Here is a 23,064-nt window from a genome sequence, read left to right as displayed (position 1 = left end):
TCGGCGGGGGATGTTAAGAGGGAGGATGACGGAAGCGGGGACGAGAGTGGCGCTGGAATTGAGGGCGAGGACAAGACGCAGGCTAGGGTGCGGCAGAGACGGGCGGGCGCGAGGAAGAAAGGTGGGAAGTAACCATCCTTCTTCTTTTTCCTTTGTTTTCTCTCGAGATTTTAGGGGCTACCTGGTCCAGCTCAGGGCCATCGCATGTATCACTATCGATATTATTCATATCTGTGTTGACGAAGTTGGGCGAAGGACTGGCGCATTCTCGAGACACTGGACAGGAGTTGCGGAAGAAGATTGTCTAACCTTGACAGGGCGGTTGTCGGGAAAAGGCAAGGACGGTGACATGTATAAGATAGCTAATAGAACGAATATGGATCAGGCCGTCTTTTGTCAGTCGATAGCAGATGATCAGGGTAAGCAGTAATCAAATAATCCTTCATGTCGGGACACGCTCTAACCACCCAAATCAAACAGAATGCCCTTCCAGCTCCTTCTCCGTCCAATCCCAAACCATTTTAGCCAGCTCATCATCCCTCCCATCAGCACTCGCCAACCCACCAACACCAACCGGCTCATAGTACTCCCCACTCACAACATCCCCCGCCACACAAGCCCACAGCTGATTCCGAAACCCCTCCTCAACAGGCGTCAACAGCCTCCTCGCCACCCTCGCCAGCACCCGCACCACGGCTGGCGACCCCGTCGCCCCCTCCATCAGACCCGTGCGCACCACCCCCGGGTGCACGGCCACGACGGTCAGCCGCGCCCACAACGCGTTGGCCAGCTTGCTCTGTTAGTACCGCCAGTAGGCGCCCATGCTGTCGGCGGTGGTCCGCAGGGAGTCGAAGCGGAACCCCCCGCGCGGGAGGTAGACGTGGCCGTGGGAGGATAGCGAGACGACGCGGACGTCGGCGTCGGCGGCGGCGGTGTTGGTTAGGAGGGGGAGCAGGAGCTTGGTTAGGAGGGCGTGGCCCATGTGGTTTGTGCCGAATTGGAGCTCGTAGCCGGAGCTGGTGAGGCCTGGCGGGATGGCCATGATGCCGGCGTTGAGCATGAGGATGTCGAGGCGGGAGGAGGCTGAGAGAACGGTGCTGGCTGCGCGCTTGACTGAGTCGAAGGAGGTGAGGTCCAGCTCGAGGATCTTGATGGGTGCGTCTGGGACTTGCGCCCTGATCTCGTCTGCTGCCGCTTTTGCCTTGTCGAGGTTGCGTGATGCGAGCTGGATCTGGTGAGGGTTGTGGCGCGCGAATTCGAGCACGCATTGCTTTCCGAGCCCGATGTTTCCTCCCATCACTAGGATGACCTTTCCGTTGAGCGGCGGGATGTCCTTGTCTAGGTTGAAAGCCACGGATTTACTGCAGATGGCCATTTTGTGTGCAATGGGGAGGCAGACAGGGGCTAAAGATGTTAACAAGATTCAAGTTAGCCGAGACCGGAACAGCATCAGACGGAAGATAGGCCGTGGAAAGGTATTATATAGGCATTTGAGTTTCAAGGAGGCAATAGACGCCATCAATATCTTGTCCACAGCCAGCCCAGCCATGAACACTCCCTCCACCCGAGCTGAAACCACCTGCCAGAGTACTAATCAGTGAACGCTCTCCATGGCATTTCCGGGTCGTTGGAAGTTCCCGAGAGCACCAAAACCCGAAGTCTTCGCCTTCGTTACGCCAGCTTGCTTAGCTTTGCATCATACACGCAATACTGTTTTCCGAGTTGGGACAAGTCCTGTCCGTGCCGAATCGGGCCCGGTTATGGAGTGTGGGACCACCAGAACACGCTATCCCCAGAACGGAATACAATCTGGGCTTGGCAAAACCCCAGGCAGGGCTTACAGACGTCAGCAGTCAGAGAAGCAGGCTCCCCTTTTCTCCTTTCAGAAAACAATCATGGCATCCACCTGCCACAGAATCTCACGCAGCTCTCTTCCCTGAACTTGAGTTCGCTTTGACCCCGACGTGGCCATGTCGATTCATGACTCATCTTCAGCGATTAGTGAGTATCCATCTGCTGGGGTCAGTGGGTCGAAAGTTGAAGCTGACCCCCTAACAGAGCCGGGTTTTGATCCTTTCATCGTTAGTACATCCCTTGACAAGCCGGACGGGGAGACGCGCAAGTTCATCCGCAGCCATGTAATGCGCGGGAAGAATACGCGCAGGGGCAAACGCAGCAAGGCGCTAGCCCAGCGTGTTGAGCAGCGCAGGGATCAGTGGCCCCCGAAAGAGAGAGAGCAAGGCGAAAAGCAGGAAGAGCGGGACGACCAGGAATGGATCCTCACGACACCCCGAAAGATCGCGTCTGAGCTTTCTCTTTTTGGATATGTAACCGATATCAAACCCTATATGCTGGATCTCATTGCTCGAGGTATATTGCACCGACCTCCCTTCTCTGGCTTCCTCTGATTATCGTGTTACGCCAGCTTTCACCGTCATCAAACCGGCAACATACACAATAGAGACCGCCCTTGTCGAGGGTACACGTGACCGTGTTTTCTGTTTCAGCAATGTTTCGCAGAGCCCGGCCATGATCCACTCAGTATTGTTCACTGCCCAGGCTTTCCACGACTTGACTATCGGGGCTTCCTATGGCAAGGTTGCCCAGTTCCACCTCGCAAAGACGCTTTACTACCTCCAACGAATTTTAGATGACGGAAACGAAGCGACAACGAACACCACCATGGCCGTCGTGACATCGCTGGCGACCGCAGCGGCCATCTTCGGCGACCTTGAAACAGCTGCGAAGCACATTGATGGGCTGCATCGCATGGTTGAGTTGCGTGGGGGGTTGAAGTCCCTTGGCCAGGGGAGTATGATAGAACACAAGGCCCAAAGGCAAGTCCAAGCCTCTCATCCAGACAGACCCTCACTTTTATAAGCTCCCCTTCCAATTAATCAAAGCTAACCCAACCGTAACTTACAGGATTGATCTTGGCCTCGCTATTGGAACTGGAAGCAAGACGCGCTTCTTCCGAGAGGACATCTCCTGGAGCCCCAGCATTGCTCATGGTAGGCCCGCGACCAGATTTCCTGAACTGAGCTTGGTGCATCCCCGGCCCGACCCGAGACTCTTAAACATCTGGGCCGATCTACGAGAATTTTCACGAACCGCAAACGAGGCCACGGAAACCGGCGTCAAGATGGCACCCAACATCTTCTCCCAGCTCACCACGTCGGTCCCACACCGGCTGGTCAGTCTGCAGTTCGATCCGACATCCCTCCACGAGCTGTTGAGGCTGTGCATGCTGGCGTACATGAAGAGCGTCCTCATCCAGATCGAAGGCATCGGGAAGAAGATGGCATTCCTGGCAGGCAGGCTGAAGACCGCGCTGCTGGCGCAGCAGCACCCACCGCATCCCGAGGGGGCCGATATTCTCCTCTGGGCTTTGTTTATCGCGGGCTTGTCTATCTTTGAGGACTTTGACCGGGACTGGCTCCGGGCAGCGATGGGGCAGGCTGTTTTGTCTCTTCGTCTCCGGACCTGGGAGGAGGCTAGGGTTGTTGTGAAGAGGTTCTTGTGGATCGACATTGTTTATGAACAACCCGGAAAACGGTTATTTGAGGAATGGTTTGTAAATAGCAGCCGAGATGGGGGCTGAGAGCATTTCAGGAACGAGTGGCTTGTGCTGAGGGAGGGGGGGTTGGGGGGGTTGGGGGGGGGGGGAGGGGGCGTTCAGCAGCGTTTCGCCGTCTGATTTCCATCTGGTGCAGTGGGCTAGAATGTGGGTTACTGTCTATTTCATTGTGGTTGTAAGGTTGGTGAGGTGGGGAGAGGCTAGGTTTCTGACTTGATTTATGCGATCCTGGGCGAGGTACTTTAAGTTTTAATGTGGTTTATATTGCAGTAATGCGAATATTCTCTGAACCTATATCTCTTAGGCATTGAACTTTTGCATGTAGGAAACGGGCAGGAATGATGCAAAAGATATAGGACGTATTCCCAATATACTCACCGCCCAGTGCCGAGCGCCTTGACGTGACTCTCATTTGGTCTCAACGCCCCAACAACCCCCGCCCTCCTGCATCCAGGCTCCAGCCAGCAGATCTGTCATTCCTCGTCAACCCCCACGCCTTAAATGTTAAAAACACAGCAACATGATCGACAACGATTCCAGGTATTTTTCCCTGAGCGACGACATCCCTGTCGGTGGGCCAAGCACCTGGCACGTTATCGATTGGGACCAGAGACGGGTGGTTTCAGTAACTATGGATGGGGAGCAGGACGACGAGAGCGTTGCTATCGAACATCTCAGCCGCCACAGCAGCCAGCTCCCTCCTGGCATATACGAGATCTATGTGCCTGGCGAGATCATCTCGATGTATACCGATGCAAAGCATGATCAGACGTGCTGTGTACACTACCCATTCCTTCGCGAGATTTCTCTCCCCGAAGGGATCCAGACCGTACGGCGGGACGCACTCGAGGAACTCGAGAGGCTTGGCCCCGACGCTGACCTTGTCGCATACCCTCCATGCTCAAAGGGATCAGCTAAAAAGGTGAAACCCGGCTGCCGGTCTTGGATCGTACCCTCCTGTAAACTAACCCTTGGGTAGGTCGTGTTTAAATATTACTTCCTGTGGCAGTATGCACAAATGTCGTGGAAGAAGATGAACTTGTGGATGTGTCTGCCCCGCCACCCAAACATGGTTCCGTTCGACCGGGTCGTCGTCGACGAGCTCGAGGGTCGCGTGGTCGGATTCACCAACGACTACGTGCCCGGCGGTAGTCTGGAGAAGAACAAGTCACGCGTCTTCAAGCTGAAGTGGCTCCAGCAGCTCATACAGGCCGTGGACGACTTGAATCTCCGGTACATTATCGCATACCAAGACATCTCCCCGCGAAACCTCCTAGTCGACGAGTCGACAGACTCCGTCATGCTCTTCGACTTTAACTTTGCGGCTCGCATCAAGCACCCTTCACCCGGAGATGGTGAGAGTTATTGTGAGGACCGGAACGATGTCAAAGGCGTCATATTCACCATGTACGAGATCATCACCCGAGACGATAGCCTCCGCAGTGTGCCCCACGAATAGCAGAACCTCGACTACCTCCTCCGACTGGAGTGGGTGAAGCATCCAGAGGCAAAGTTAGACCATCCAGTCGCGGAGTATCGGCTAGTGCTGCAAGAATGGCAGGAGCGAAGTGCAGCGCACCTGCACACTGTCCCTACAGGCGATGCTCCGGAGGCTATTAACTGGCCTTCCAGGCCCAAGCCGCCGAAGAAGAGCATTTCTCTGAAGGATGGATATGGACAGCCGGCGTCCATTACCGTGGAAGAGTGGTACGAAAGGCGGCAGGCTGTATGGGATAGGGGAGGTAAGGCCTTAAACTGGGAACGGCCGCCACAGAGGCTTTTAGACGACCGGACTGGGACCCGGTTGCTTTCTAGCGGAGAAGTAATCGATTGTTAGATATGAACTGCTACTGCTGCTGTGTGAATTCACCGACGTGGGCAGTGAGCCTCTCGTCCAGCCGCTCACCTTTGAGTTACCGAAAAGGACGGCCAAAATAGGCTGATGAAGGCCGCCATGGAGGAACGCCTGGACACCTGGGATGAACATGGCCTGGAGAAGCGAGGCATCCCCATCCCGAGCCCATATCGGCGTCCGATGTGCAGCTCAGTGTGTATACACATGCAATCATCATATAACAACAGACACAAACGAATATTGCAAAGAAATGGGTGTAAATAAATAACTGATCAGCCGCTCTTACGGAACAGAGACCCGACTTCGGCTGGTCCTTCACCAAGTCCCGCCACGCCACGCCCGCCGACATAGCACATATCCCGCATCATCGACGGCTTCGCCCACGTGGTGGCGTACCCTCAACAGCGCTAGCTTCGACAGCGTTCAACCTGCACACCGCGCACGGCTACCTGCTAGCGCAGTTCTTCCTATCGGGCAACGACAGCCTCGCCCAACCAACCGCGGCGGTAGACCCTGGTTTTGTCGTCTCGGTCAAGCTCAACGGCAGCGATTTCCAGGATGATGGGTTCAGGCTGCAGGAAGCGAGCGAGCTGATGGCGTTGCTGCAGGGCGCAAGGGTGGATATCGTGGAGCGGAGTGGGGGGCATGTATGATCGGATGGGGCTGGAGTGGACCAAGCAGAGCACGCAGTGGACCAAGCAGAGCACGCGGCGGAGGGAGGCGTTCTTCGTCGAGTTTGCGAACGTCATCGTGCCGGCGCTTGGGGAGGGGGGGGGCGCTGAAAGAGGGGCGGAGGTGTTGGGGCGATGGTTAAGGCGACTGTTGGCGTGGCAGGATAACCATGTCCGTTCTATCCGCCATGACTCGCTAATGTCTTCGTCGCTCAAAAGGAAATAGAAGGCCCCATCTCGACCAGAAGGACCTGCCCATGACATTCCGGTTCAGCTCGTCTAGACGCCTGGCGGAGGACCAGCTCACGCACTGCGGGCAGATGCCATCGACCTCGCAGGGAGTCACGCGACTCCGGCACAGCATCTCGGAGCCCTGAAAGGGGCAGCATCTTGTCGCCCACCTCCAGTGCCCGCACCGGAGGAAGAGCGTCGAGTTGTACTCGCACATGTATGGGAAGAAGGTGGGAGGCCAGACTGCGGAGTTTGGTGTGTTCGTGGGCTTATAAGTCGTGGTGGTCTGGTCATCGGTGTTGCCTGGCACTGCCTGCTCTGTAAAAGGATTCTCGATTCTTACACTCTACCACCTGGAGGAATTTGCCACGCCCCATGCTCCATTGTTAGAGTCCGTTGAGCTACACCTGTTCCAGAATTATGAGGATCTCTACCGAAATTATCGGGGTGGTTAGTCAAAGAAGGGACCTATCCCGTATCTTCTGCGATACAAGCACATTCTTTCAAGGAACAATGTGGCCGCGGACAATAGGCGGCTGCAGGAACAATGTCATTGTGCGGAAGATGCCTTGCCGACTTCTTTGTTGTTTGGTCGGTTGTTCCCTATTCCTCGTGTTGGGCAGGGAATGACAAGCTGGTTATTCACCCATTCACCCTCCTTGGTCCGGGGAGTCAAATGTTTAAATAGTCTCAGGCATCCAGGAATACCTCAATTTCTGGTGCTCAGTTAAGCATTTCTAGGCATATCGAGAAGATCTGTGAGATAAACGCTGTCGAAGGAGTCTGGCAAATCCGACAACTAACTAGGCTATTGTTTGTTCCCCATCGAACAAACACCAGCAGACATGTCTAGTCATGTACTATGCCAGGTATGCAAGCAATCTTGCCCCATGACATGCTACTACACCCACAACGCCCTCTTCGGGTGTCATAACCCCAGCTGCCCCAATAGCCGCCCCGGACGGTACGTCGGTGCCCCGCTCGATGCCCGGCCGGGCCCACAGCCAGTTCCGCAATACGGCTACCCGGGAGGGCCGCACCCTGGCTATCAGGGGTATGCACCCCGGCCGCCGAACAACTACCACCCCGAGAGCCAGTACTACGGCTACCCGCCCCCAGGCCCCGGCGCTGCTCCGGCTCCCAATAACCAGGCCGACTACCTCCGGGAATGGTTGAGCGACATTGGCCGCCGCGAAAGAGCGTCTCCGTTAGATAGGTCGGCTGAGACCCCTCCATCCCAGTCGGCCTCCAGGGGCGGCGGCGGGCGCGGCTCGTCTCGGCCGTCTGGGTCGCAGAGGGAGGAGCGACGGGGCCGCACGCGTGGCCGGGGACAGGACCGGCGCGAGGCGGGCAGAGGGCAGCCGAGTTCGGGACGGCGGGCGAGTCGGGTTGACTTCCCTCCGGAGATCGAGATCGAGGAGCCTGATGATGGTGGTGATGACGCCGGCGTCGAGGGGCCGCCCCCGCGGGTTCCGACGCCGCCCCGGGACCAGGGGTATGGTTATCGGTATTAGAGGGTGCGAATTAGTAGATATTTGATCGATCGTGCTAGCTAAATTCAGGAAAAGGGGGTTGATTTCTTGGCATGGTCGATATTGTAGTTGTTCTGGGGTGTATGTTGAGACTTTCCTTCGCTTTCCTGCTCTCTCTCTCTCTCCTGTTACGATATGTCAATCAAGGTAGATCATATGCAATCCGAGCAGAGTTATGTGTCCCATAACCCCTACTCTGTGACTAATGTAGCTACCGATTTCGCAACCAACTTATGCAATAGTAGGGAGAGATGCGTCGGAGACAGGCCCAAACGAAGGCTGTGGCGGAGACCAAGCGAAGGGTTGAGGAGTTGAATACGCCTCAATTATTGGCTTGGTCGGTCCACCCGTATTCCACAACCTCCATTAACCAACACTCTACATAAGTACTCCTCAAGAACTGTTCATATAGTGTGACTTTCGTGTTCCATCGAAGATAATATTAACAGCGATCCTCCAGCTAATCCAACTTGCCTATCTCGGACCACCAGCTCTTCAACATCGTCCACACCCTCCGCACCAAAGTCTCCACATTCACAAAGTACAACGCCACCGCCGCGGCTGTCACCGGCGCCGACACAGCAAACCACCACTTCAGGCCCAGCTTCCCGCCGGCCAGCTCCACGACGTTCATGCCGAACAAGCTCGTCGTGAACGACAGGGGCACAAACACAAACGCCATGAGCGTCAGCTTGCCGACCCGCTCCGCCTGCTCAATGGCCTTCTGCGACTCGGAGATGGACACGCTCGACATCAGCACCGCGACCGCCTCGGCGGCCCGCCCGTGAAGCTCCCCGACCCGCTCCGCCAGGTGCGCAAAGTCCTGCTCCAGCCCCCGCGCCGCCGTCTCCGCCGCCCGCCGCCTGGAGGAGTCGCGCGGCCACCGCGGGTGCTCGGCGTTGCGGATGCTGGAGAGCACCTGGCCCACAGCCCGGGCGTGCCGCCCCAGGATCTGCTTCACGTACTTGAGGTTCGGGAGGCTCTGGAAGTACTGCTCGGCCGGGAGGGAGGTGTAGCGGTCCAGCTTGGCGGAGAGGAGGTTCAGGAAGGCCATCTCGGAGCTCGCGGCGAAGCTGATCACCTCGGTCAGGCTGTAGAAGGCGTCGCCGGCCATGATGGCGGGGTGCAGGGACCGGCCGTAGTCTGTCGGGAGGTGGGAGGCGGACCGCGCGGAGGGGTCGGCGTCTTCGGAGGAGATGAGGTGGCCCTTGAGCGCGATCATGTGCCTGTGGAGGATGGTTGGGAAGTAGTGGGATTCGGGGGGTTGGATGGACCAAGGAAAGGGCGGATCGTTCGGGAGGTCGGCGCCTGAGTCGAGCCAGACAAGCACTTGTGGGGGGAAAATGAACCGGTTAGCTCCCCTTCATGATTACGAAAACATCGGAATAATTGGAAAAGGGGGGCGGACGGGGAAGAGGGGGACTCACAGCTGAAAGTATCTCCGCTCTCGGCTGGCTGCATGCAGACAGAGATACGCTGTTCCACTGCGAAATGCGTTTCATCAAAGACATAGAAGTCCCTGATCATCGACTCCCCTTCCGTCATTCTGGAAGACGACAGCTCAGCTATCTGACCGTGATGTCTTTCCAGTGCTTCAGCCCCCTGCTTCCTTAACTCCTCAATCTTCTCCGTCCGCAGAGGTCCCCTGGGGCCCGACCGCATCCCTATGGTGATGACGGGCAGCTCCATCAGGTACCACGACGTGGACGGGAGAGCCGGGGTGGAGAAGTTGTTGGAGCTGTCGTTCGCGGGCCGGAAGTCGAGGTGGCGGCAGAAGAACTCAGGGTCGACGAAGTACCCGCCTCCAATGTTTTTGATCCACGCCGCGCTCAGGTACCCGCGGAGGAAGATGATATGGCTCTGCGGGCCGTTGCGGTTCTGGCTGTCACGGTAGAACGCGTGCGGGTCTTGGAAGGGGATGGACCTTCGGGCCTCGTGGCGCCTCTCGTCCATGGAATCATGGTCCGCTTCCGAGTCGGAGGGCGCCTGCCGCGACAGTGTCGATGACGCGGGAGGCGCTGCGGTGTTCTCGTCGGGCCCGAGGGGATAAAGGATGACAAAGTCGTCCTGGTATGAGTGGGGGGGAAACTGTATCACGTTTGGCTCGGTTTTGAGAAAGTCGCGAAGCTGTATGTAATTTTCCCCTGAGCCGTTGGGGAGATCTGCATAGCCCCCGACAGCTGTTGCGTACTCGTTTGGTTTTACTGGAGGTGGCTTGAGTGAGCTTGCTGATTTTCATAGAAGCCGCCGCGAGGGTAATGATGTTTCTTACACGATTTCACGACCCGAGCTTTGCGTCTACGGGCAGAAGAACCACCCTTTAGTGATGTTTTGGCACTCGGTGCCTTTTTGGTAGATGGCGGTGGTGGCGCTAAGCTCATCATCATGGGGGATACTCGAACGAGAGGAGAAATGCGCTGGAGATGTGTACACTGAGGCAGCGGGCAAAGAAATGGGAGCCTTCAGGTCGGTCATGTATTCGGCGGCTAGCTGGGTTAATATATGTTACACTGAGAGCTGTGTGTGCGACATGAATGTGATGAAATAGACTCAGCTGAACACCCCTAGGCACCCGTTGGCGCCTTGCCGGTGACTAGATTTGAGGCAAGGTGCCAAAAATTTCGTTCGCCTCGGCCGTGTTCCTACGCCGAGGCTCTCATAGTAAATAATTACACTTCTTTTTTTGCCCAATCCCAAACTCAGCCCGCCCACCCTCTTTTTGTTGATACTGCCGTGTCATGTAATTACTTGTCAACCAGGGAATGGACGTGGACGGACCGGAAAGGGAATATCCTAGTGTAATTACCTTGGGCTTCAAGACTCTTGCAAGTCGATTTTGAGACTCCACGCCCTGCGCTAGCGAGACCAAAACGCGACAAGGACATCAAAATCGCCCTCCTCTAACTGCTCAATTGAGCGTGCATCTCGCGGTCTCAGCTCCTTGCGGATCTTGTAGGCGTCGACTAGAAGCTTGTCGGCTTCTGTGGTCGTTCCTATTAAGCGAAGCAACTTTGCCTTTCTGAACGTGGTCCTTGCCCGCTCATTTGCCAAATATGTTCGTGAGTTGAAAATCTTGAGTGCAGAATTCAGATAGACCCTGGAACTGTTATTAGTACGATGCCAGAGCGAGGGCATTGACGTTGAATCGAACTCACTCGGCATCCTTGTACATCCCCTGCCGCATGCAGTGCCCTGCGAGTCTGTGATAGACGTCTCCAACCCTGTGGTGATTCAGACCCAGAACTTTCTTGTACTGTTCAAAACATCGGCGATGGAAACTGAGGCTCTCGTCGAAGCGTCCTTGGGCCTCCAGCACGTTGCCCAGTCCATAGAGAATCTTGCCGGTCCTTTGGTAACCATTAATTAGTATCCAACCCATGTGGGCAACAGTGCGAGGCACCTACTTGAAGGACTTGGTGTCGTCGACACCATACGCCGCAGCGTGGATATCTAGAATCTCGACAAGAGCTCTCTCGGCATCCTCCAACTTCCCCTGCATCCAGTAGATGAAGCCCAGATTTGGTTCCGGCCATCCGAGCATGGTGTCTTCGTAATCATCGAGGCCCTGGAATATCTCAATGGACCGGCGAAATGCGGCCGCTGCCTCCTCAAGCATGTCGTTGTTTCCGTATGCCACGCCGATCTCATTGTATGCATAGCCAAGCTCGTAGTCTTCAAGGGGGTTGCCTGTCTCTGACATTCTCTCCTCCAGCATGGTGAGCCATTTCTTTTTGTGCTTCATGCTGAGGGCATGCTCGTTCGTCTCGGTAAGAGCAATTCCGAGAAAGGAGTGGCTCTCGCGGATGGACTCGACAGCGGGTTCCCCGAGCTCGTTCTTGAGCCGCTCGCCGATTCTTAGCGCTAGATCGCAAAATGGTTTGGTCTCTTCCATCAGCCCGCGTTCAAACATGTACCTGTAATTATTTGTTAACACTATTGCATCCCGCATCTTGGTTCTGAAGGGGGGGGGGGTGGTGGGTGGGGTTTGGATCCTACCATCCCGTGTCATTGAAAAGCCTTGCAAGGCGAACTTGGAGGAGGAAATCGTCTAAGCCCTGTAGCGGTCGTTCGAGTCCATCCTTCAGGCGTAGTACACTGGGCAAGACGTCCTCGCACTTGCTAAAGCGCGCGATTGAGTGGTGCTCCTTCATCGACTGGAACGGCCAGGCCGAGATGACGAGACTGGCTGCTGCTTGGAAGGCCGCGACTAGTTCTTGTTGGTTCATCATGCCCTTTGCAGTGCCTTGAATAAGACGATGCACAGAGAGCTTTTCTTGGTCTTCGTGGTGGGCGATCAAGGACGAAGATACCAGTTGCTTCCTTGCATGGTAGTAGCCCTTCCTTGACTTCGGATAGTGGTCGAGCATGACCTCGGAAGATTTGTCGATCAGCAACTCTTCGGGGATATTGTCAGGGTCGAGCAGACAGATGACCTGCAAGAGTGCCCGCGTCTCTTTGCCCAGCTGGTCAAGAGCCCAGAGAGTTGCGAGGGAGCGAACCTTGCTGGGGTCGGCTTGCTCGCCCTCTTCCTCGAACACTTTTGTTATCCCTTCTTCGTTGCAGAATTTGAGAAAGTTGGTGTATGAGACCCGCATACTTCGGAAAACACTAGAGATTTGGTTGATAGCCAAAGGAAACCCGTCGAGTCTCTCCGAGATGGCCGAAAGAGCTTCCTTTTGCGAACCTTCGGCCACAACGTGCGTCAGGCCCTGCATCATCGCTTCCGTCTCGGACTCTGACAGCGGTGACAGGTTGATGCCCTTTTCCACGTATCTGTTGTGCTTAGCAAAGGGATCTCTGCTGGTGAGGAGCACTGAGCCATGTCCAAACTCGGGCCAGTACTCATGCAAGACGTCCAGGTTGTCGACGTTGTCGTAGATTATCAGCCAGTTTGCAAGATTCTCCGCCGTCTCCGGCTCAGATGTCTTCTTGAGGGGTCGTAAAAGCCATCCCATGGCGACGTCTCTGCCTGCGGCAAGATCCGAGAGGTCGTCCTCAAGCCCTAGCCGATGTGCTATCTGCGCAAAATTGGAGGCGAGGATCTTGGAGTCGTCCGCGCTGAGCCAGAAGACTGCGTCGAACTTGTCTCGTCTCGAGTACGCGTATTCAACGGCAAGTTCTGTTTTCCCCATGCCTCCAAGCCCGCATATGGCAAACCCACGCACCTGTTCCTCGCTCTGTTCTGCTGCTGGAGGAAGCAAGTGATCATCAATAATCTTCATGACGTCTTGTCGTCCGAAGAAATGGTCCAATCTTCGATGTGTCCCCAAGGAAAAGCATGGTAGAATGGCATCTTTTCTTGTGACGTCTAGCTCGGTTTCACGGAGCACCAGTTCGAAGGGCTCTTCAGTTGACTTGGACCCCGCGGTTGCAACTACGGGGGATAGGATTGGGTTTGATGGTCGTAGCGAAACCTGTTCTTCCGTCTGAGTATATCCAGCAGTGCTGGGGCTTCGCATGGTGTCATCTCTCAGAGCAGAAGGTGCGATGTCTGTTGTCTCTTTAGCATATCTCTGTCGCGTCTTACTTAGCATGGGAGAATACTTACACGGCCGGGTTGCTTCCGCAATCTTCTGAGGGGCGGTGCGCATGACCTCCTCAAGGAGACTCTTACACGCCTTGTAGAGATTGCTCTCGGCGCTGACCTTGCAGATGTTGATATGGTCGGAATCGCCGTCCACCAGAGTCTCCATAGTTGTGTTGATGGCCGCCAAAGAACTCGACACGATCTGGAGAACAATTAAATGTCGTGTCGTGAGCAGACATGGCCCGCGGGGTCAACAGCAGCAGCTGTTTGTATCAATCAGACTTGACTTACCACATGATTGCGTTTGTTGCCCAGGACCTTGGAAAACATGCTGTGCTGCGTCGCAGTCTCCCTGCTTTCGTATGCAGACACGACCGGTACCGCGAGGCCGATGCTCCCGAACTTCCTGCAGGTGTCCATCAACTCCTCTACGTCACTCTCGCTTGACAAGCTCCTGCCTCTTCCCTTGTGCTGGCACTTCAACAGGAGATCAAATGTCGTCTTTGCCTCCTTCTTATCCCACACAAAGTTTGGTACGCCCAGGAAGATAGCACCGGCCGCCACGTCGATGACAGCTCGGAAATGCATGGGTTGCTCTCGACAGATGCAAAGTGCCTTGCGAAATTAGATTTTTGAACCACATTATAAACTCAGGATTCTGTTTTCATACCTTTTTCAGAACGAACCCGCCCGTGCTATGACAGATGAAAACCACAGGCTTTTCCTTCTACTCAGGCGTCTTTCAGTCCGGTGCTGTTCTGTAGTATAGGCCCTTCTCGATAATAGTTACATACCTGGGATTCCCTGCAATGGAGGTGCAAGGCTTTGAGCAATTCGAAACCCTCGCCACGAAGTCGCTGGGCCAGAGAACCACGCTGGCTGGTGCTGTATTCATACTCCCAGACATCAGCACCGGGCACGGCGTCGTCGACCAGGCTCTGAAGCCATGAGAATCCAGACTGGTCCAGCCACTCTGACGGGTGGCTTAGACCAGGAGCCGGTATCACGACAATGCTGTGCAGCTTCCCGTTAGTTTTCCATCGAGTAGTTATCATAGTGTCATCCATGTTTGCACTCACTCGAGAGTCTGAGCCTTTCCAGTAGCTCTGCGAGGTTCAAACACTAGGCTGAGCATGACTGGGTATGCAATCGACAAGGCAGATTTCTGTTCTGCAGAGATCAGTTCAGCCCGCCCATGCTAAGGGAGATTTGTAACGGGAGGGAGTGTGGAATGTGGAGCGTGGAGCGTGGAGCCGCACCGACATCCATGAAGTGCTGCAGCGGGTATTCCATGTTAACAACCTTGTTTTTGGAACTTGGGGGGGTATATCCTTCCCTCTCTCGTCTCTGCCTGTGACACTCAGACTGTGTCACTCGGATAATGAGCAACCAATTGCCAGTTGTATCAGTACAACCTCGTGCGAACAAGGTCGCATAAGTATTCTTCCAAGTTGAGGAACTATAATATCGGTCAATTGCTGGACGCTAACTGTTTCCGGTACTATAGATATCTGCCTTGCTCAGCCTGAATAGCACTGTGAAGTAGACCCCCTTCACTTGGCTGTCCAATATAATTACTTACTATGCGATTTCTGCGTGACAATGGCGATATTTGTGATAAATGTCACCCCATGACCAACAGGATACCCCTTGTCGATCAGGGCCAAGCAATAACCTCCTTGCTATCCAGGTGCAACAAAGCAGGGAAACCGGACAGCCATCGCGGGAACCCGCCTCCGGGGTCGAAATGTCACTGGGCGGCTAGATCTCCATCGTCTGCTAAGTGGTTGGGACCCCGCACCGGTGTACCAGTTGGGTAAGACGGTTGCAAGGCTCAAACGGAGAGAGGGTGTTGTGCGACTCAGCCTGACGGCTAGCACGCTCAAACCGAGCGGTGCTTGACGACAAAACCAAATATGTCTTCGCTTGACCGCTGATCCCGTTGGCTGGAACAACTAGACCGAGTCATGCAGCCAATCTGCAGAAAAAGAAAACCGCGGGTGCATTTTATATCCAATGATCCAAGACCTATGGCGCCAGAAGTGCGGCTCAAAATTCGTAGAGAGTGGAACTGAAGGGTAGGACCAGTTCAGATGATCTGAGGTTGTCTCGATGCAGATGGACGACGGGGTTGAGGGGGATATGCCATGGGATAAAGGGGCTCGACAGATGGTTCGGAGGAGCACAAGCCTCGATCCCGTTTGACCAACAACTCAATCCCCCCCCCGAATCAGTCTTACGGCACACTACCTCTGCGACTACTCCATTCTGCAAGTCGAACCCTTAACAGTACGTACGCTGCTCTCCACTAGCCTCGTCCACTCCACGAAAGAAACTCGAAGTTAACTGCTGCAGATTCTCTTCCACATCATGCCCGCAACCGAGAAGATCCAGCCGTGGAAGAAGGGTTGGCTTGCCCGCAACGCCCCTGGCACACAGAAGACGGCGCCGGCCGGTACTAGCCACGGCGCCAAGAAGGGCATGAACATCGTCCAAGGAGGGTTTACTAGCGGCGTTGCCATCAAGATGACGCCCGAGAAGACTTAGTGAGCTATGATGCTTTGATGTTCTCCAATGTTCGAGGGAGGATTGAGCGAGTGGATTGCACGCCACGGGACGACTTTAGGAGGCTAGTTTAGTAGTACTAGAGCGCAATTGAACTTCTGTACAGTATATCCATGCTTGCCATCCGAGCCGCCTTCGTGATACATGTGGTAATTTCTTCAAATCAAACCTCCTCACCCCCGTTCCCCGTAGATTGTCCCGACTTCATCGGGAAACTCCTCGATGGGCGCCCATAGCACGAAAGCCCGCGACTCGACGCTCTCCCTCGGCAACCCGGGGCCCCCTGAGTGCTGGTTAGGGAATGCTCCATGCGGACACGCTATCGTCCATCATCAGTATCCGTCCGTAGTTTCCCAGGCGAAAACATGTATTCATCGGGTGGTAATTAATCAGTACTCACGCCCGCTCGCCGCCCCGTCCGAATCCGCGCCCTTGAACAGCATCGACTCGGCCTCGTCCATGGCGGAGAAGTAATGCCACCTCTGCGCCGGGTGGTGGTGCACGAGCACGTTCTCGTACGCCCAGTCGGCGTACACGGCGTCCGAGACCCGGCCGTCGCGGTCGGGCGAGTAGGTGCGCGCGTCGCACACCGCGAGCGGCCAGTCGAAGAGCGGGCCCCTGAGGGGCCGCCAGGCGCTGGGCGGTGGGGTGAGAGATAGCTCCTGGTCGGGGAGGGCGAGGGGCTTGGTTGGTTTACTTACTTTATCACTTGCCAGCGGTGTTGTAGGATCTCCTCCGCACGGTCGCCGTAGAGTGTTTTCAGCATGTTTCGGGCTTCGCTGTAGGAGAAGTCTGGTTCACCGTGTCAGATCCTGCCCAACTTGTGATGCAGGGGAAGGGGGGCGGGGGGTTCCGACCAAGATGTACCAGCGAGGCAGGTTGCTGGCTGTCGTAATTCTCTCCCGTCGAGACGGGGAAGTCGGGGTGGCGGCGTCGAACCTGTTAGACAGCGTGAGACCGCGACCCCTGCTATGGACTTGTAGAGCACGTACGACGTAGTCGATGACCCTAACGTGCCGCGCTTGAAATAGACTCTTCAAATGGGCTTGTAGCTCTGGAGCATAGACTCGCTCGATTTTTTCGTGTTCGCGGAAATCATCATAGCGCATCTTCGTGGGGACGCGGGTCAGGGTGAAGCCGTGTTTCTCGATGATGGGGTTGAGCGGTCGGGCATCGCGGATGGTGACTTTCGTCAATTCGCTTTGCAGGTTGTGGCGGGGAGAACCATCCGGGGGCGTGAAACGCAGGCTGTAGGGCTTGACGGTGTCGTAAAGGGCGTCTCGGGCGAGGAAGCCCAGCTCGCTTTCTATGTCGTAGGACATGGGTGGGACGGCTCTTCGTCGGCCTGACAACGGTAAATAGTGATGGGATTGGGATGTGCATGGAACAGAAAGGAAAGGTTCCCGGTTTTCAAATAATTGATAAGGAAGATACCTCTGTATACGTACATGTAGTCATGTGCTCTGGACAATTGGATGCTATGAATTATCTACCCTGCAGTTTCCCTACATCTCGGCGTGAGGCCGAAAGATCTCCCCAACAACCGGCGGATACTCGTCCAAGTCGGCGAAGAAAACAAAGCACCTGCAATCCAGACTCTCCCTCAGCTCCCCCTTTGGCGCCTTCGGATTGTAGAATCCCGAGTGCGGGCAGCCCACGGCGTCGCCCCCCTCGCTGTCGGCGCTTTTGAAGATCAAGGCTTCCCACGAATTGTGGTCGGGCAGGTAGTACCATTGGAACCCTGGATTGTATAGAATCTGCAAGTTCTCGGTGACAAAGTCGTCGAAGACGACGTCTCCGGCTATGGTATCCTGCTCAAAGTCCACGGAACGCGTATCGCAGAGGCCGAGGGGCCAGTCGTTCAACGGGCCCTTGATGGGCTTCCAGAGACTGCAAGGGGCACACTTGGTCAGAAATTGGGAGACCGAGGTAAGGGGTGATGGAATTGCTTATTGCTCACTTGATTGCCTGCCATCGGCCCTTGAGGACCTCATCAGCTCTCTCGCCAAACAGAACCTTGATGATGCGCTTGCCTTCCTCCACAGTGAAGTCTGTCTTCCGAATCAGAGCCATGACCCCACTAGCCGAGGTCGTGGAATTAACCTTACCGATATGTGCCAATGCAGTCGGCTGGTCAAAATCGTACTCCTCTCCCGTCGACACCGGGAATGTCTCGTGTCGCTTCCTGACCGCGTAGTCCAGGACAAAGACGTGCTTAGCTCCCAGCTCCCTCTTCAGCACATCCTTGACCTCCTGGATATAGACCTTCTGGACAGCCTCGTTATTCCAGAAGTCATCGTACGACATCTGGGAATGGAGCTCAATCTGCTGGAAGCCGCATTCGTTGAGACGGAAGGGCCCGGCGCCGGGCTCGCGCATGCTCTTGACGGTGATGGGGCACTCTGTCTTCACGAAGTTGGTCTGTGGGACCCCATCGTCGGGTTGGTAGCGCATGCTGTAGGGTTTCTCCGTGTCGTACAGCGGTGTGCGCTCGAGATAATACATGGAGGACTCGACCGTGCTGGCATCTTGTTCTCCTATCATTAGCCTTATTCAACTCCTCGACGGCTTTCCCTACTCGGGACGTCCCCTCGTACCTTGCTTGTTTGCTCTGCAAACCTCCACCTCGTCATGACCTTCAAGAAGAACCGAGGGAGCCATTGGAATGGTCTTCAAGTTCCAGGGCTGGGTCGAAGCGCGTTGTGGTCTTGGTATCTGGGGAGCATCGCAGAAGGAAACTGTTCGTCATCGTTCACTCATGTTCCACAACATCTAAACACCGCCACCACAGTTACCACCAGTCTACCAACATCCCTGGAAGTGCTTCCTTCACCGGGTTCACATGCAGTAATTTCTCCGCGCTTTGGCGACGCCTTCATTTGTTGTGGTACAGTTTGTTCCCGGCATCCCCCACTCAAATTAAGCCGGGCTGGGACAACCACGCCCTCGGGGACATTTTGATTCGATCAGATCCTCCAGGTCGTCAGCTGTTCAGCTGTTCAGCTGTTTCGTCGCTCCACTCGGGGGTAATGTTGCTGCCCGATGACGGTTGCACCGGTGCTTCCGTGATATTGGCGGGTAGATACTTTGCAACAGCGGCGATGGAAGTGAAATTCATGAAGTAAGTGAGGTAAATGGCACAGGGGGTTCTTGAGAGTTGGGCAGCGCTGGGTATAAGGCAAGTAATCGAGTCCGAATAAAGACAGAAGTGACTTTTGACCCGTGCTACAGTGGGGGGGTAGGAGATGATTCACTCCCTCCAAGGGGGGGGGGGGCTGTTCTGCAAAAGGTTAGCTATATTTTTCATTTTATCTTATTTTATCTATTTTCCAACCCGTGCCTTTGACAGCCGTTTTACCCACGGCTTCTCTTGTCAGTGAGCAAACATCAGACATCGGAAGCCAATCACCAGATTATCCTGTGCGAGGTGAGACATTAAGCCCTCGCCAAGCGAGGATCTTCGTGATGCAAGTCCGAGAAATATATTTGGAATGCTGGGCAATGCGGAGGGAAGACACAATCGCCATCACTAGCAAAGCAGATTTCGAGTCTCAGAATCTCCATCACAGCTACTGACGGCAATTTCTTTGCAAGGCAGCATCAATACGATGATGCGCTGGACTTGGTGCTGTCCGCCACTGGCACCACGAGCCTTGAGCGGTCGCAATCGAACCGTAACTCGGCCAATTGGTACCATGACAGAGATTCCAACAGCCGCCGCCGGTCCCGATGGCGGACACGTGTTCTCCGTTTCCGAAGCGCGATACTTTGCGCCCATCACAAACTCGGTAAGCTCCCGCGATTTCCAGCGATTGATCCCCACGGTTTGCTATGTCTCTAGCTGACCTCTGTCCAAGGACTCGTTTCATCTACACGCGCACGATTCCAGCCTGGCCAGCGTCTTTGCGCTCCCACAAGTAGAGAAGCCACGAGTGACAGCCGACTGGCTGCGAGCTCTTGTGCAAGAATACGAGAATACCGACGATGTCTTCGACAAGGCATTCCTTGCCACTGTGGTCTTCCATGGGGCAGTAGCAGACGACGTCGAATTCACCAGTGACGCTCGAGAGTACCTCCTCAAACTCGGTAACGAGCAGGTGGTCTTCGTCACCTTGCCGGACCTGCTGCCGGGCCCCTATCTTGTCATTGGCGGGAAGCTGAGGGACGTGTGGAAGCTGGTCGACGATTCCAATGGCACCTGCATGACCACCTTGAAGCCCCAGTCAAAGTAGGTGTCGTCTCCCTCCACTAAGACCCGACGGCTCTGGTTGATTCACGTGCCCTAGCCCATCCGACGCCTTCGAGTCGTTCCAAGTCTGCGGCGTTGACAGCCAGTTCCCAAGCTTTGCGCTACGATCCCGAATCAAGACAAGGGCAGCCTTCAAGTCGCCTCTCGCCGGCCTCCGCATCCTCGTCAAGGACAACATTCACCTCAAAGGCACCAAGACCTCAGTCGGCAACCGAGCGTTCTACAATACGTATCCCCCGCGCCAGGAATCGGCGCAATGCATACAGAAGCTGGTGGACCAGGGCGTGGTTGTCGCTGGGAAGACCAAGATGAACTCCTTTGGTAACTGGGAGGAACCTCTCGAGTATATCGACTACCAGGCACCCTGGAACCCGCGCGGCGACCGATATCAGTCCCCCGGGGGGAGCAGCTCGGGCAGCGCGGTGGCAGTTGCGGCGTACGACTGGCTTGACCTTGCCATTGGCACCGACAGTGAGTTGTCGTTGATTTCCCCCCAGTCGTCTGGGCGGTCACCTAGCTGACGTACACTTGTGATAGCGTGGGCAAGCGTTACTAGACCTGCACTCTGGTGTGGGTGCTTTGGTCTTCGTCCTACCTTTGGAGCTGTCTCTGCACATGGCGTTGAGCCTTATTGCCAGTAAGAGGGGGTCCAAAACTGAACTGGTACTACAATTTAAACTAACCATAGTAGGAAATGGGACACCGTTGGTATTCTTGCAAGAGATCTACAGAAATGCAGGGATTTTGCTGCGGAGTGGCTTGATACCAATGTACTCGACAAGGAAACAAAGGTCTGGTAGATACCTAGGTGCTCTCCTCTGTCTTCCAAGCCATGGTGTGGCTAACGTGTGATGTGCAGCCATTTTCGGCGGTTATATGGCCAACAGATTACTGGAGCATCATCGATCCCGCGCAGACCGCAGCTGCTCGAGACTTTGCAAAGACAACTACAAAAATTCTTGGCGTAGCTTTTGAGGAGGTTTCCTTCGAAGCACTTTGGGCAAAGTTTTCACCGCCCGAGGCACATGGCCTCTCGTTGGGCGAGTTTATCAACAAGGCAGGTCTATTTTCCTGCTTTGCTTTGATTATAGTAGGCACTGCCAAGTGCTAATCGTTTGTAGGCGACGATGGCCCAATGCTACGACGCATACCATAACTGTGACGACTTCGTCAAGAAGCACCGGGAACAATTTGGTCGTGCACCATACATATCTCCGCCTAACCAGAGAATGTGGTAAGTCCCTCCTCACACAGAAAACTACCATTCATTGTCGTATGTATTTGTGGTAGGTCAAGTTCAACGTGAGAGTAACATGGCGAACAGGAACTTTGCAAAGACCCTCTCCAAAGAGGACAGAGACGGGTATTTTGCAAAGATAGACATTTACGAGGGATGGTTCCGCGATACCGTCCTTTCCGGACAGAACTCGAACGCCCTCATCATCATGCCCCTCGAGTCCATGACTCCGAGATATAGAGACCAGTCGCCGACGTAAGGAGAGAGACCACTCGAGTGTCCCGGGCAAAGGATATGGCACTCACTATCTAGCAGGTTCAAACGACCGCCCCAGGACGGTATCAATGCATTGGCACTGGCGCCAGTCATGAAGTCTCCTGTTCTTGCTGTACCGAGTAAGTCGTCCTATTGCAAGGTGTTGTAGGGCCATGTTAACATAACCCACACAAAGTTTCCGAGGTCTCGTACGACTCCAGCATCACAGGGCAGACGGAGAACCTCCCGCTCGTAGTGGCGGTCATGGGCATGCCAGGCAAGTCATGGCGTTAATTCATCGAAACTCCCCAGCTAACACCACTCTCAGGTACGGATCTGGCCCTCATGGATACAATGCACATGATTCTACGCAAGGCGAAGTTGCCCACCACGGTGAAAACAGGGAAGAGGATGTATGGCTGAATGCTGCAGGAAGAGCAATCGATCCTTTTGGTCAGGGGTGCCAACCTATAGCGAGAAGAGAGAAGATAGTAATAATAGGCTAGAGGTTCACTGCAGGGTCACCAGTAAGTTGAGGCCAGGTTGCCATGATCCCTCCATTCCTCATGAATCAAAGGAATGACAATCACATAAGTAGCCCTTAAGTTGGCATGTTTGCACTAGATTTCCAACTTTTTCTAAATGATTTCGTGGAATCCCTGCCGCCGAAAAGAAAAGTAGGTAAGCACGGCTCTGTTGAGGGAAAGGGAGCGTTTCCGAGGGTCGGTTTTGTGTGCCGCGGCTTAAGGTGACGATTTCGGAGCTGGGGTGATGTTGATTCAGGGCGCATTATGTACAACCACGGAGCCCCGAATGCTTCTCTGATGACCATGTATCGCAAATAATTAGCCCAGTTGGAAGGCGATATTCGATAATGATCTCGGGGCTCCTGTTGTTCGTCACGCGCTCGATTCGAGACGAAACATCGACTCATTTGCTGCTTATCGCAAGACTAGTGTATACCGTATATGCCGCGCTGTTTCCGTCGGAAAAAGTGCAGTTTCCAGACTTGCAAGAGGCTGTCACTTGGGGGTCGGCAAGAGGATCGCTCAAGCCCCTCACGAGGACAGCTTGGAGCTCTCTGTCGACGAGCTCCAAGCTCCGATATGCTGTCTTGAAATCCGCATCGCGGTTTACCGTCTGGGCAGTCAGAATCGCAGCAACGTCGTCGGGAAGCCTTGCACATGGTATAGCGCGAATGGCCTGCTGCGTAAAGGCACTTGTTCCCGAGCAATTAATGGCGATCGGTGCTCCGACCATTGACAGGGAGCTACATCTCTGATCAGCTGGTATCAGATTGGGATTAGGCCTGTCCAACGTACAGTTGTGGGAGTGTGAAGAGGTATTGTATTCAACCCCAAGGAT

At 54.9% G+C, this 23,064-nt stretch overlaps 8 protein-coding genes across 8 annotated transcripts; 5 read left to right on the top strand and 3 right to left on the bottom strand.

Moving 5' to 3' along the window:
• Positions 1-388: 388 nt before the first annotated feature.
• QBC33DRAFT_545526 (uncharacterized protein) lies at positions 389-1,608 on the bottom strand. Its single transcript, XM_060428568.1, has 2 exons — positions 481-1,608; positions 389-419 (listed from the first exon to the last, which is right to left on the bottom strand). The coding sequence occupies exon 1, from the start codon at positions 1,373-1,375 to the stop codon at positions 800-802; it is 576 nt and encodes a 191-aa protein (XP_060281237.1). The 5' UTR covers positions 1,376-1,608; the 3' UTR covers positions 389-419; positions 481-799.
• A 271-nt stretch (positions 1,609-1,879) lies between these two features.
• QBC33DRAFT_545522 (uncharacterized protein) lies at positions 1,880-3,638 on the top strand. The gene is made up of 4 exons (XM_060428567.1): positions 1,880-2,001; positions 2,059-2,370; positions 2,426-2,837; positions 2,926-3,638. The coding sequence occupies exons 1-4, from the start codon at positions 1,971-1,973 to the stop codon at positions 3,599-3,601; spliced, it is 1,431 nt and encodes a 476-aa protein (XP_060281236.1). The 5' UTR covers positions 1,880-1,970; the 3' UTR covers positions 3,602-3,638.
• A 398-nt stretch (positions 3,639-4,036) lies between these two features.
• Positions 4,037-5,414, top strand: QBC33DRAFT_612724 (uncharacterized protein; the record flags this gene model as incomplete). The annotated part of the gene is made up of 3 exons (XM_060432506.1): positions 4,037-4,499; positions 4,557-5,019; positions 5,083-5,414. The coding sequence occupies exons 1-3, from the start codon at positions 4,098-4,100 to the stop codon at positions 5,412-5,414; spliced, it is 1,197 nt and encodes a 398-aa protein (XP_060281235.1). The 5' UTR covers positions 4,037-4,097.
• Positions 5,415-5,531: 117 nt separating this feature from the next.
• On the top strand, positions 5,532-6,085 carry QBC33DRAFT_572002 (uncharacterized protein; the record flags this gene model as incomplete). The annotated part of the gene is made up of 2 exons (XM_060430638.1): positions 5,532-5,624; positions 5,726-6,085. 2 exons carry the CDS (start codon positions 5,532-5,534, stop codon positions 6,083-6,085), a joined length of 453 nt encoding a protein of 150 aa, XP_060281234.1.
• Positions 6,086-7,224: 1,139 nt separating this feature from the next.
• QBC33DRAFT_561304 (uncharacterized protein) lies at positions 7,225-7,848 on the top strand (the record flags this gene model as incomplete). The annotated part of the gene is made up of 1 exon (XM_060430124.1): positions 7,225-7,848. One exon carries the CDS (start codon positions 7,225-7,227, stop codon positions 7,846-7,848), a length of 624 nt encoding a protein of 207 aa, XP_060281233.1.
• Positions 7,849-8,326: 478 nt separating this feature from the next.
• QBC33DRAFT_496359 (uncharacterized protein) lies at positions 8,327-10,448 on the bottom strand (the record flags this gene model as incomplete). Its single annotated transcript, XM_060425573.1, has 3 exons — positions 10,139-10,448; positions 9,294-10,070; positions 8,327-9,195 (listed from the first exon to the last, which is right to left on the bottom strand). The coding sequence occupies exons 1-3, from the start codon at positions 10,251-10,253 to the stop codon at positions 8,327-8,329; spliced, it is 1,761 nt and encodes a 586-aa protein (XP_060281232.1). The 5' UTR covers positions 10,254-10,448.
• Positions 10,449-11,266: 818 nt separating this feature from the next.
• QBC33DRAFT_456205 (uncharacterized protein) lies at positions 11,267-18,502 on the bottom strand (the record flags this gene model as incomplete). Its single annotated transcript, XM_060424799.1, has 15 exons — positions 11,267-11,780; positions 11,863-13,357; positions 13,415-13,595; positions 13,685-14,008; positions 14,188-14,352; positions 15,188-15,290; positions 15,518-15,605; positions 15,925-16,013; positions 16,355-16,594; positions 16,660-16,750; positions 16,816-16,897; positions 16,951-17,256; positions 17,617-17,848; positions 17,919-18,009; positions 18,067-18,502. 15 exons carry the CDS (start codon positions 18,500-18,502, stop codon positions 11,267-11,269), a joined length of 4,437 nt encoding a protein of 1,478 aa, XP_060281231.1.
• A 1,151-nt stretch (positions 18,503-19,653) lies between these two features.
• Positions 19,654-22,122, top strand: QBC33DRAFT_561299 (amidase signature domain-containing protein; the record flags this gene model as incomplete). Its single annotated transcript, XM_060430123.1, has 11 exons — positions 19,654-19,746; positions 19,816-20,186; positions 20,245-20,678; positions 20,745-20,844; positions 20,899-20,998; positions 21,067-21,264; positions 21,329-21,441; positions 21,532-21,699; positions 21,760-21,839; positions 21,896-21,976; positions 22,028-22,122. The coding sequence occupies 11 exons, from the start codon at positions 19,654-19,656 to the stop codon at positions 22,120-22,122; spliced, it is 1,833 nt and encodes a 610-aa protein (XP_060281230.1).
• Between the last annotated feature and the right edge of the window lie 942 nt (positions 22,123-23,064).

Source organism: Phialemonium atrogriseum, assembly GCF_030411735.1.
Source record: "Phialemonium atrogriseum strain 8032-3 unplaced genomic scaffold QBC33scaffold_21, whole genome shotgun sequence".
In the NCBI taxonomy this organism is placed as follows: Eukaryota; Fungi; Ascomycota; class Sordariomycetes; order Cephalothecales; family Cephalothecaceae; genus Phialemonium; species Phialemonium atrogriseum.
The sequence above is the reverse complement of the archived record's forward strand: the minus strand, read 5'-3'. Positions and strand labels throughout refer to the sequence as shown.

What these genes read in the sequence shown, in the direction of transcription:
- QBC33DRAFT_545522 (XM_060428567.1), top strand. Translation starts at nt 1,971, where the DNA reads ATGTCGATTCATGACTCATCTTCAGCGATTA. An exon ending in TGACTCATCTTCAGCGATTA is followed by an intron (nt 2,002 to 2,058) that starts GTGAGTATCCAT and finishes ACCCCCTAACAG; the next exon opens with AGCCGGGTTTTGATCCTTTC. An exon ending in ATAGAACACAAGGCCCAAAG is followed by an intron (nt 2,838 to 2,925) that starts GCAAGTCCAAGC and finishes CGTAACTTACAG; the next exon opens with GATTGATCTTGGCCTCGCTA.
- QBC33DRAFT_545526 (XM_060428568.1), bottom strand. Translation starts at nt 1,375, where the DNA reads ATGGCCATCTGCAGTAAATCCGTGGCTTTCAACCTAGACAAGGACATC.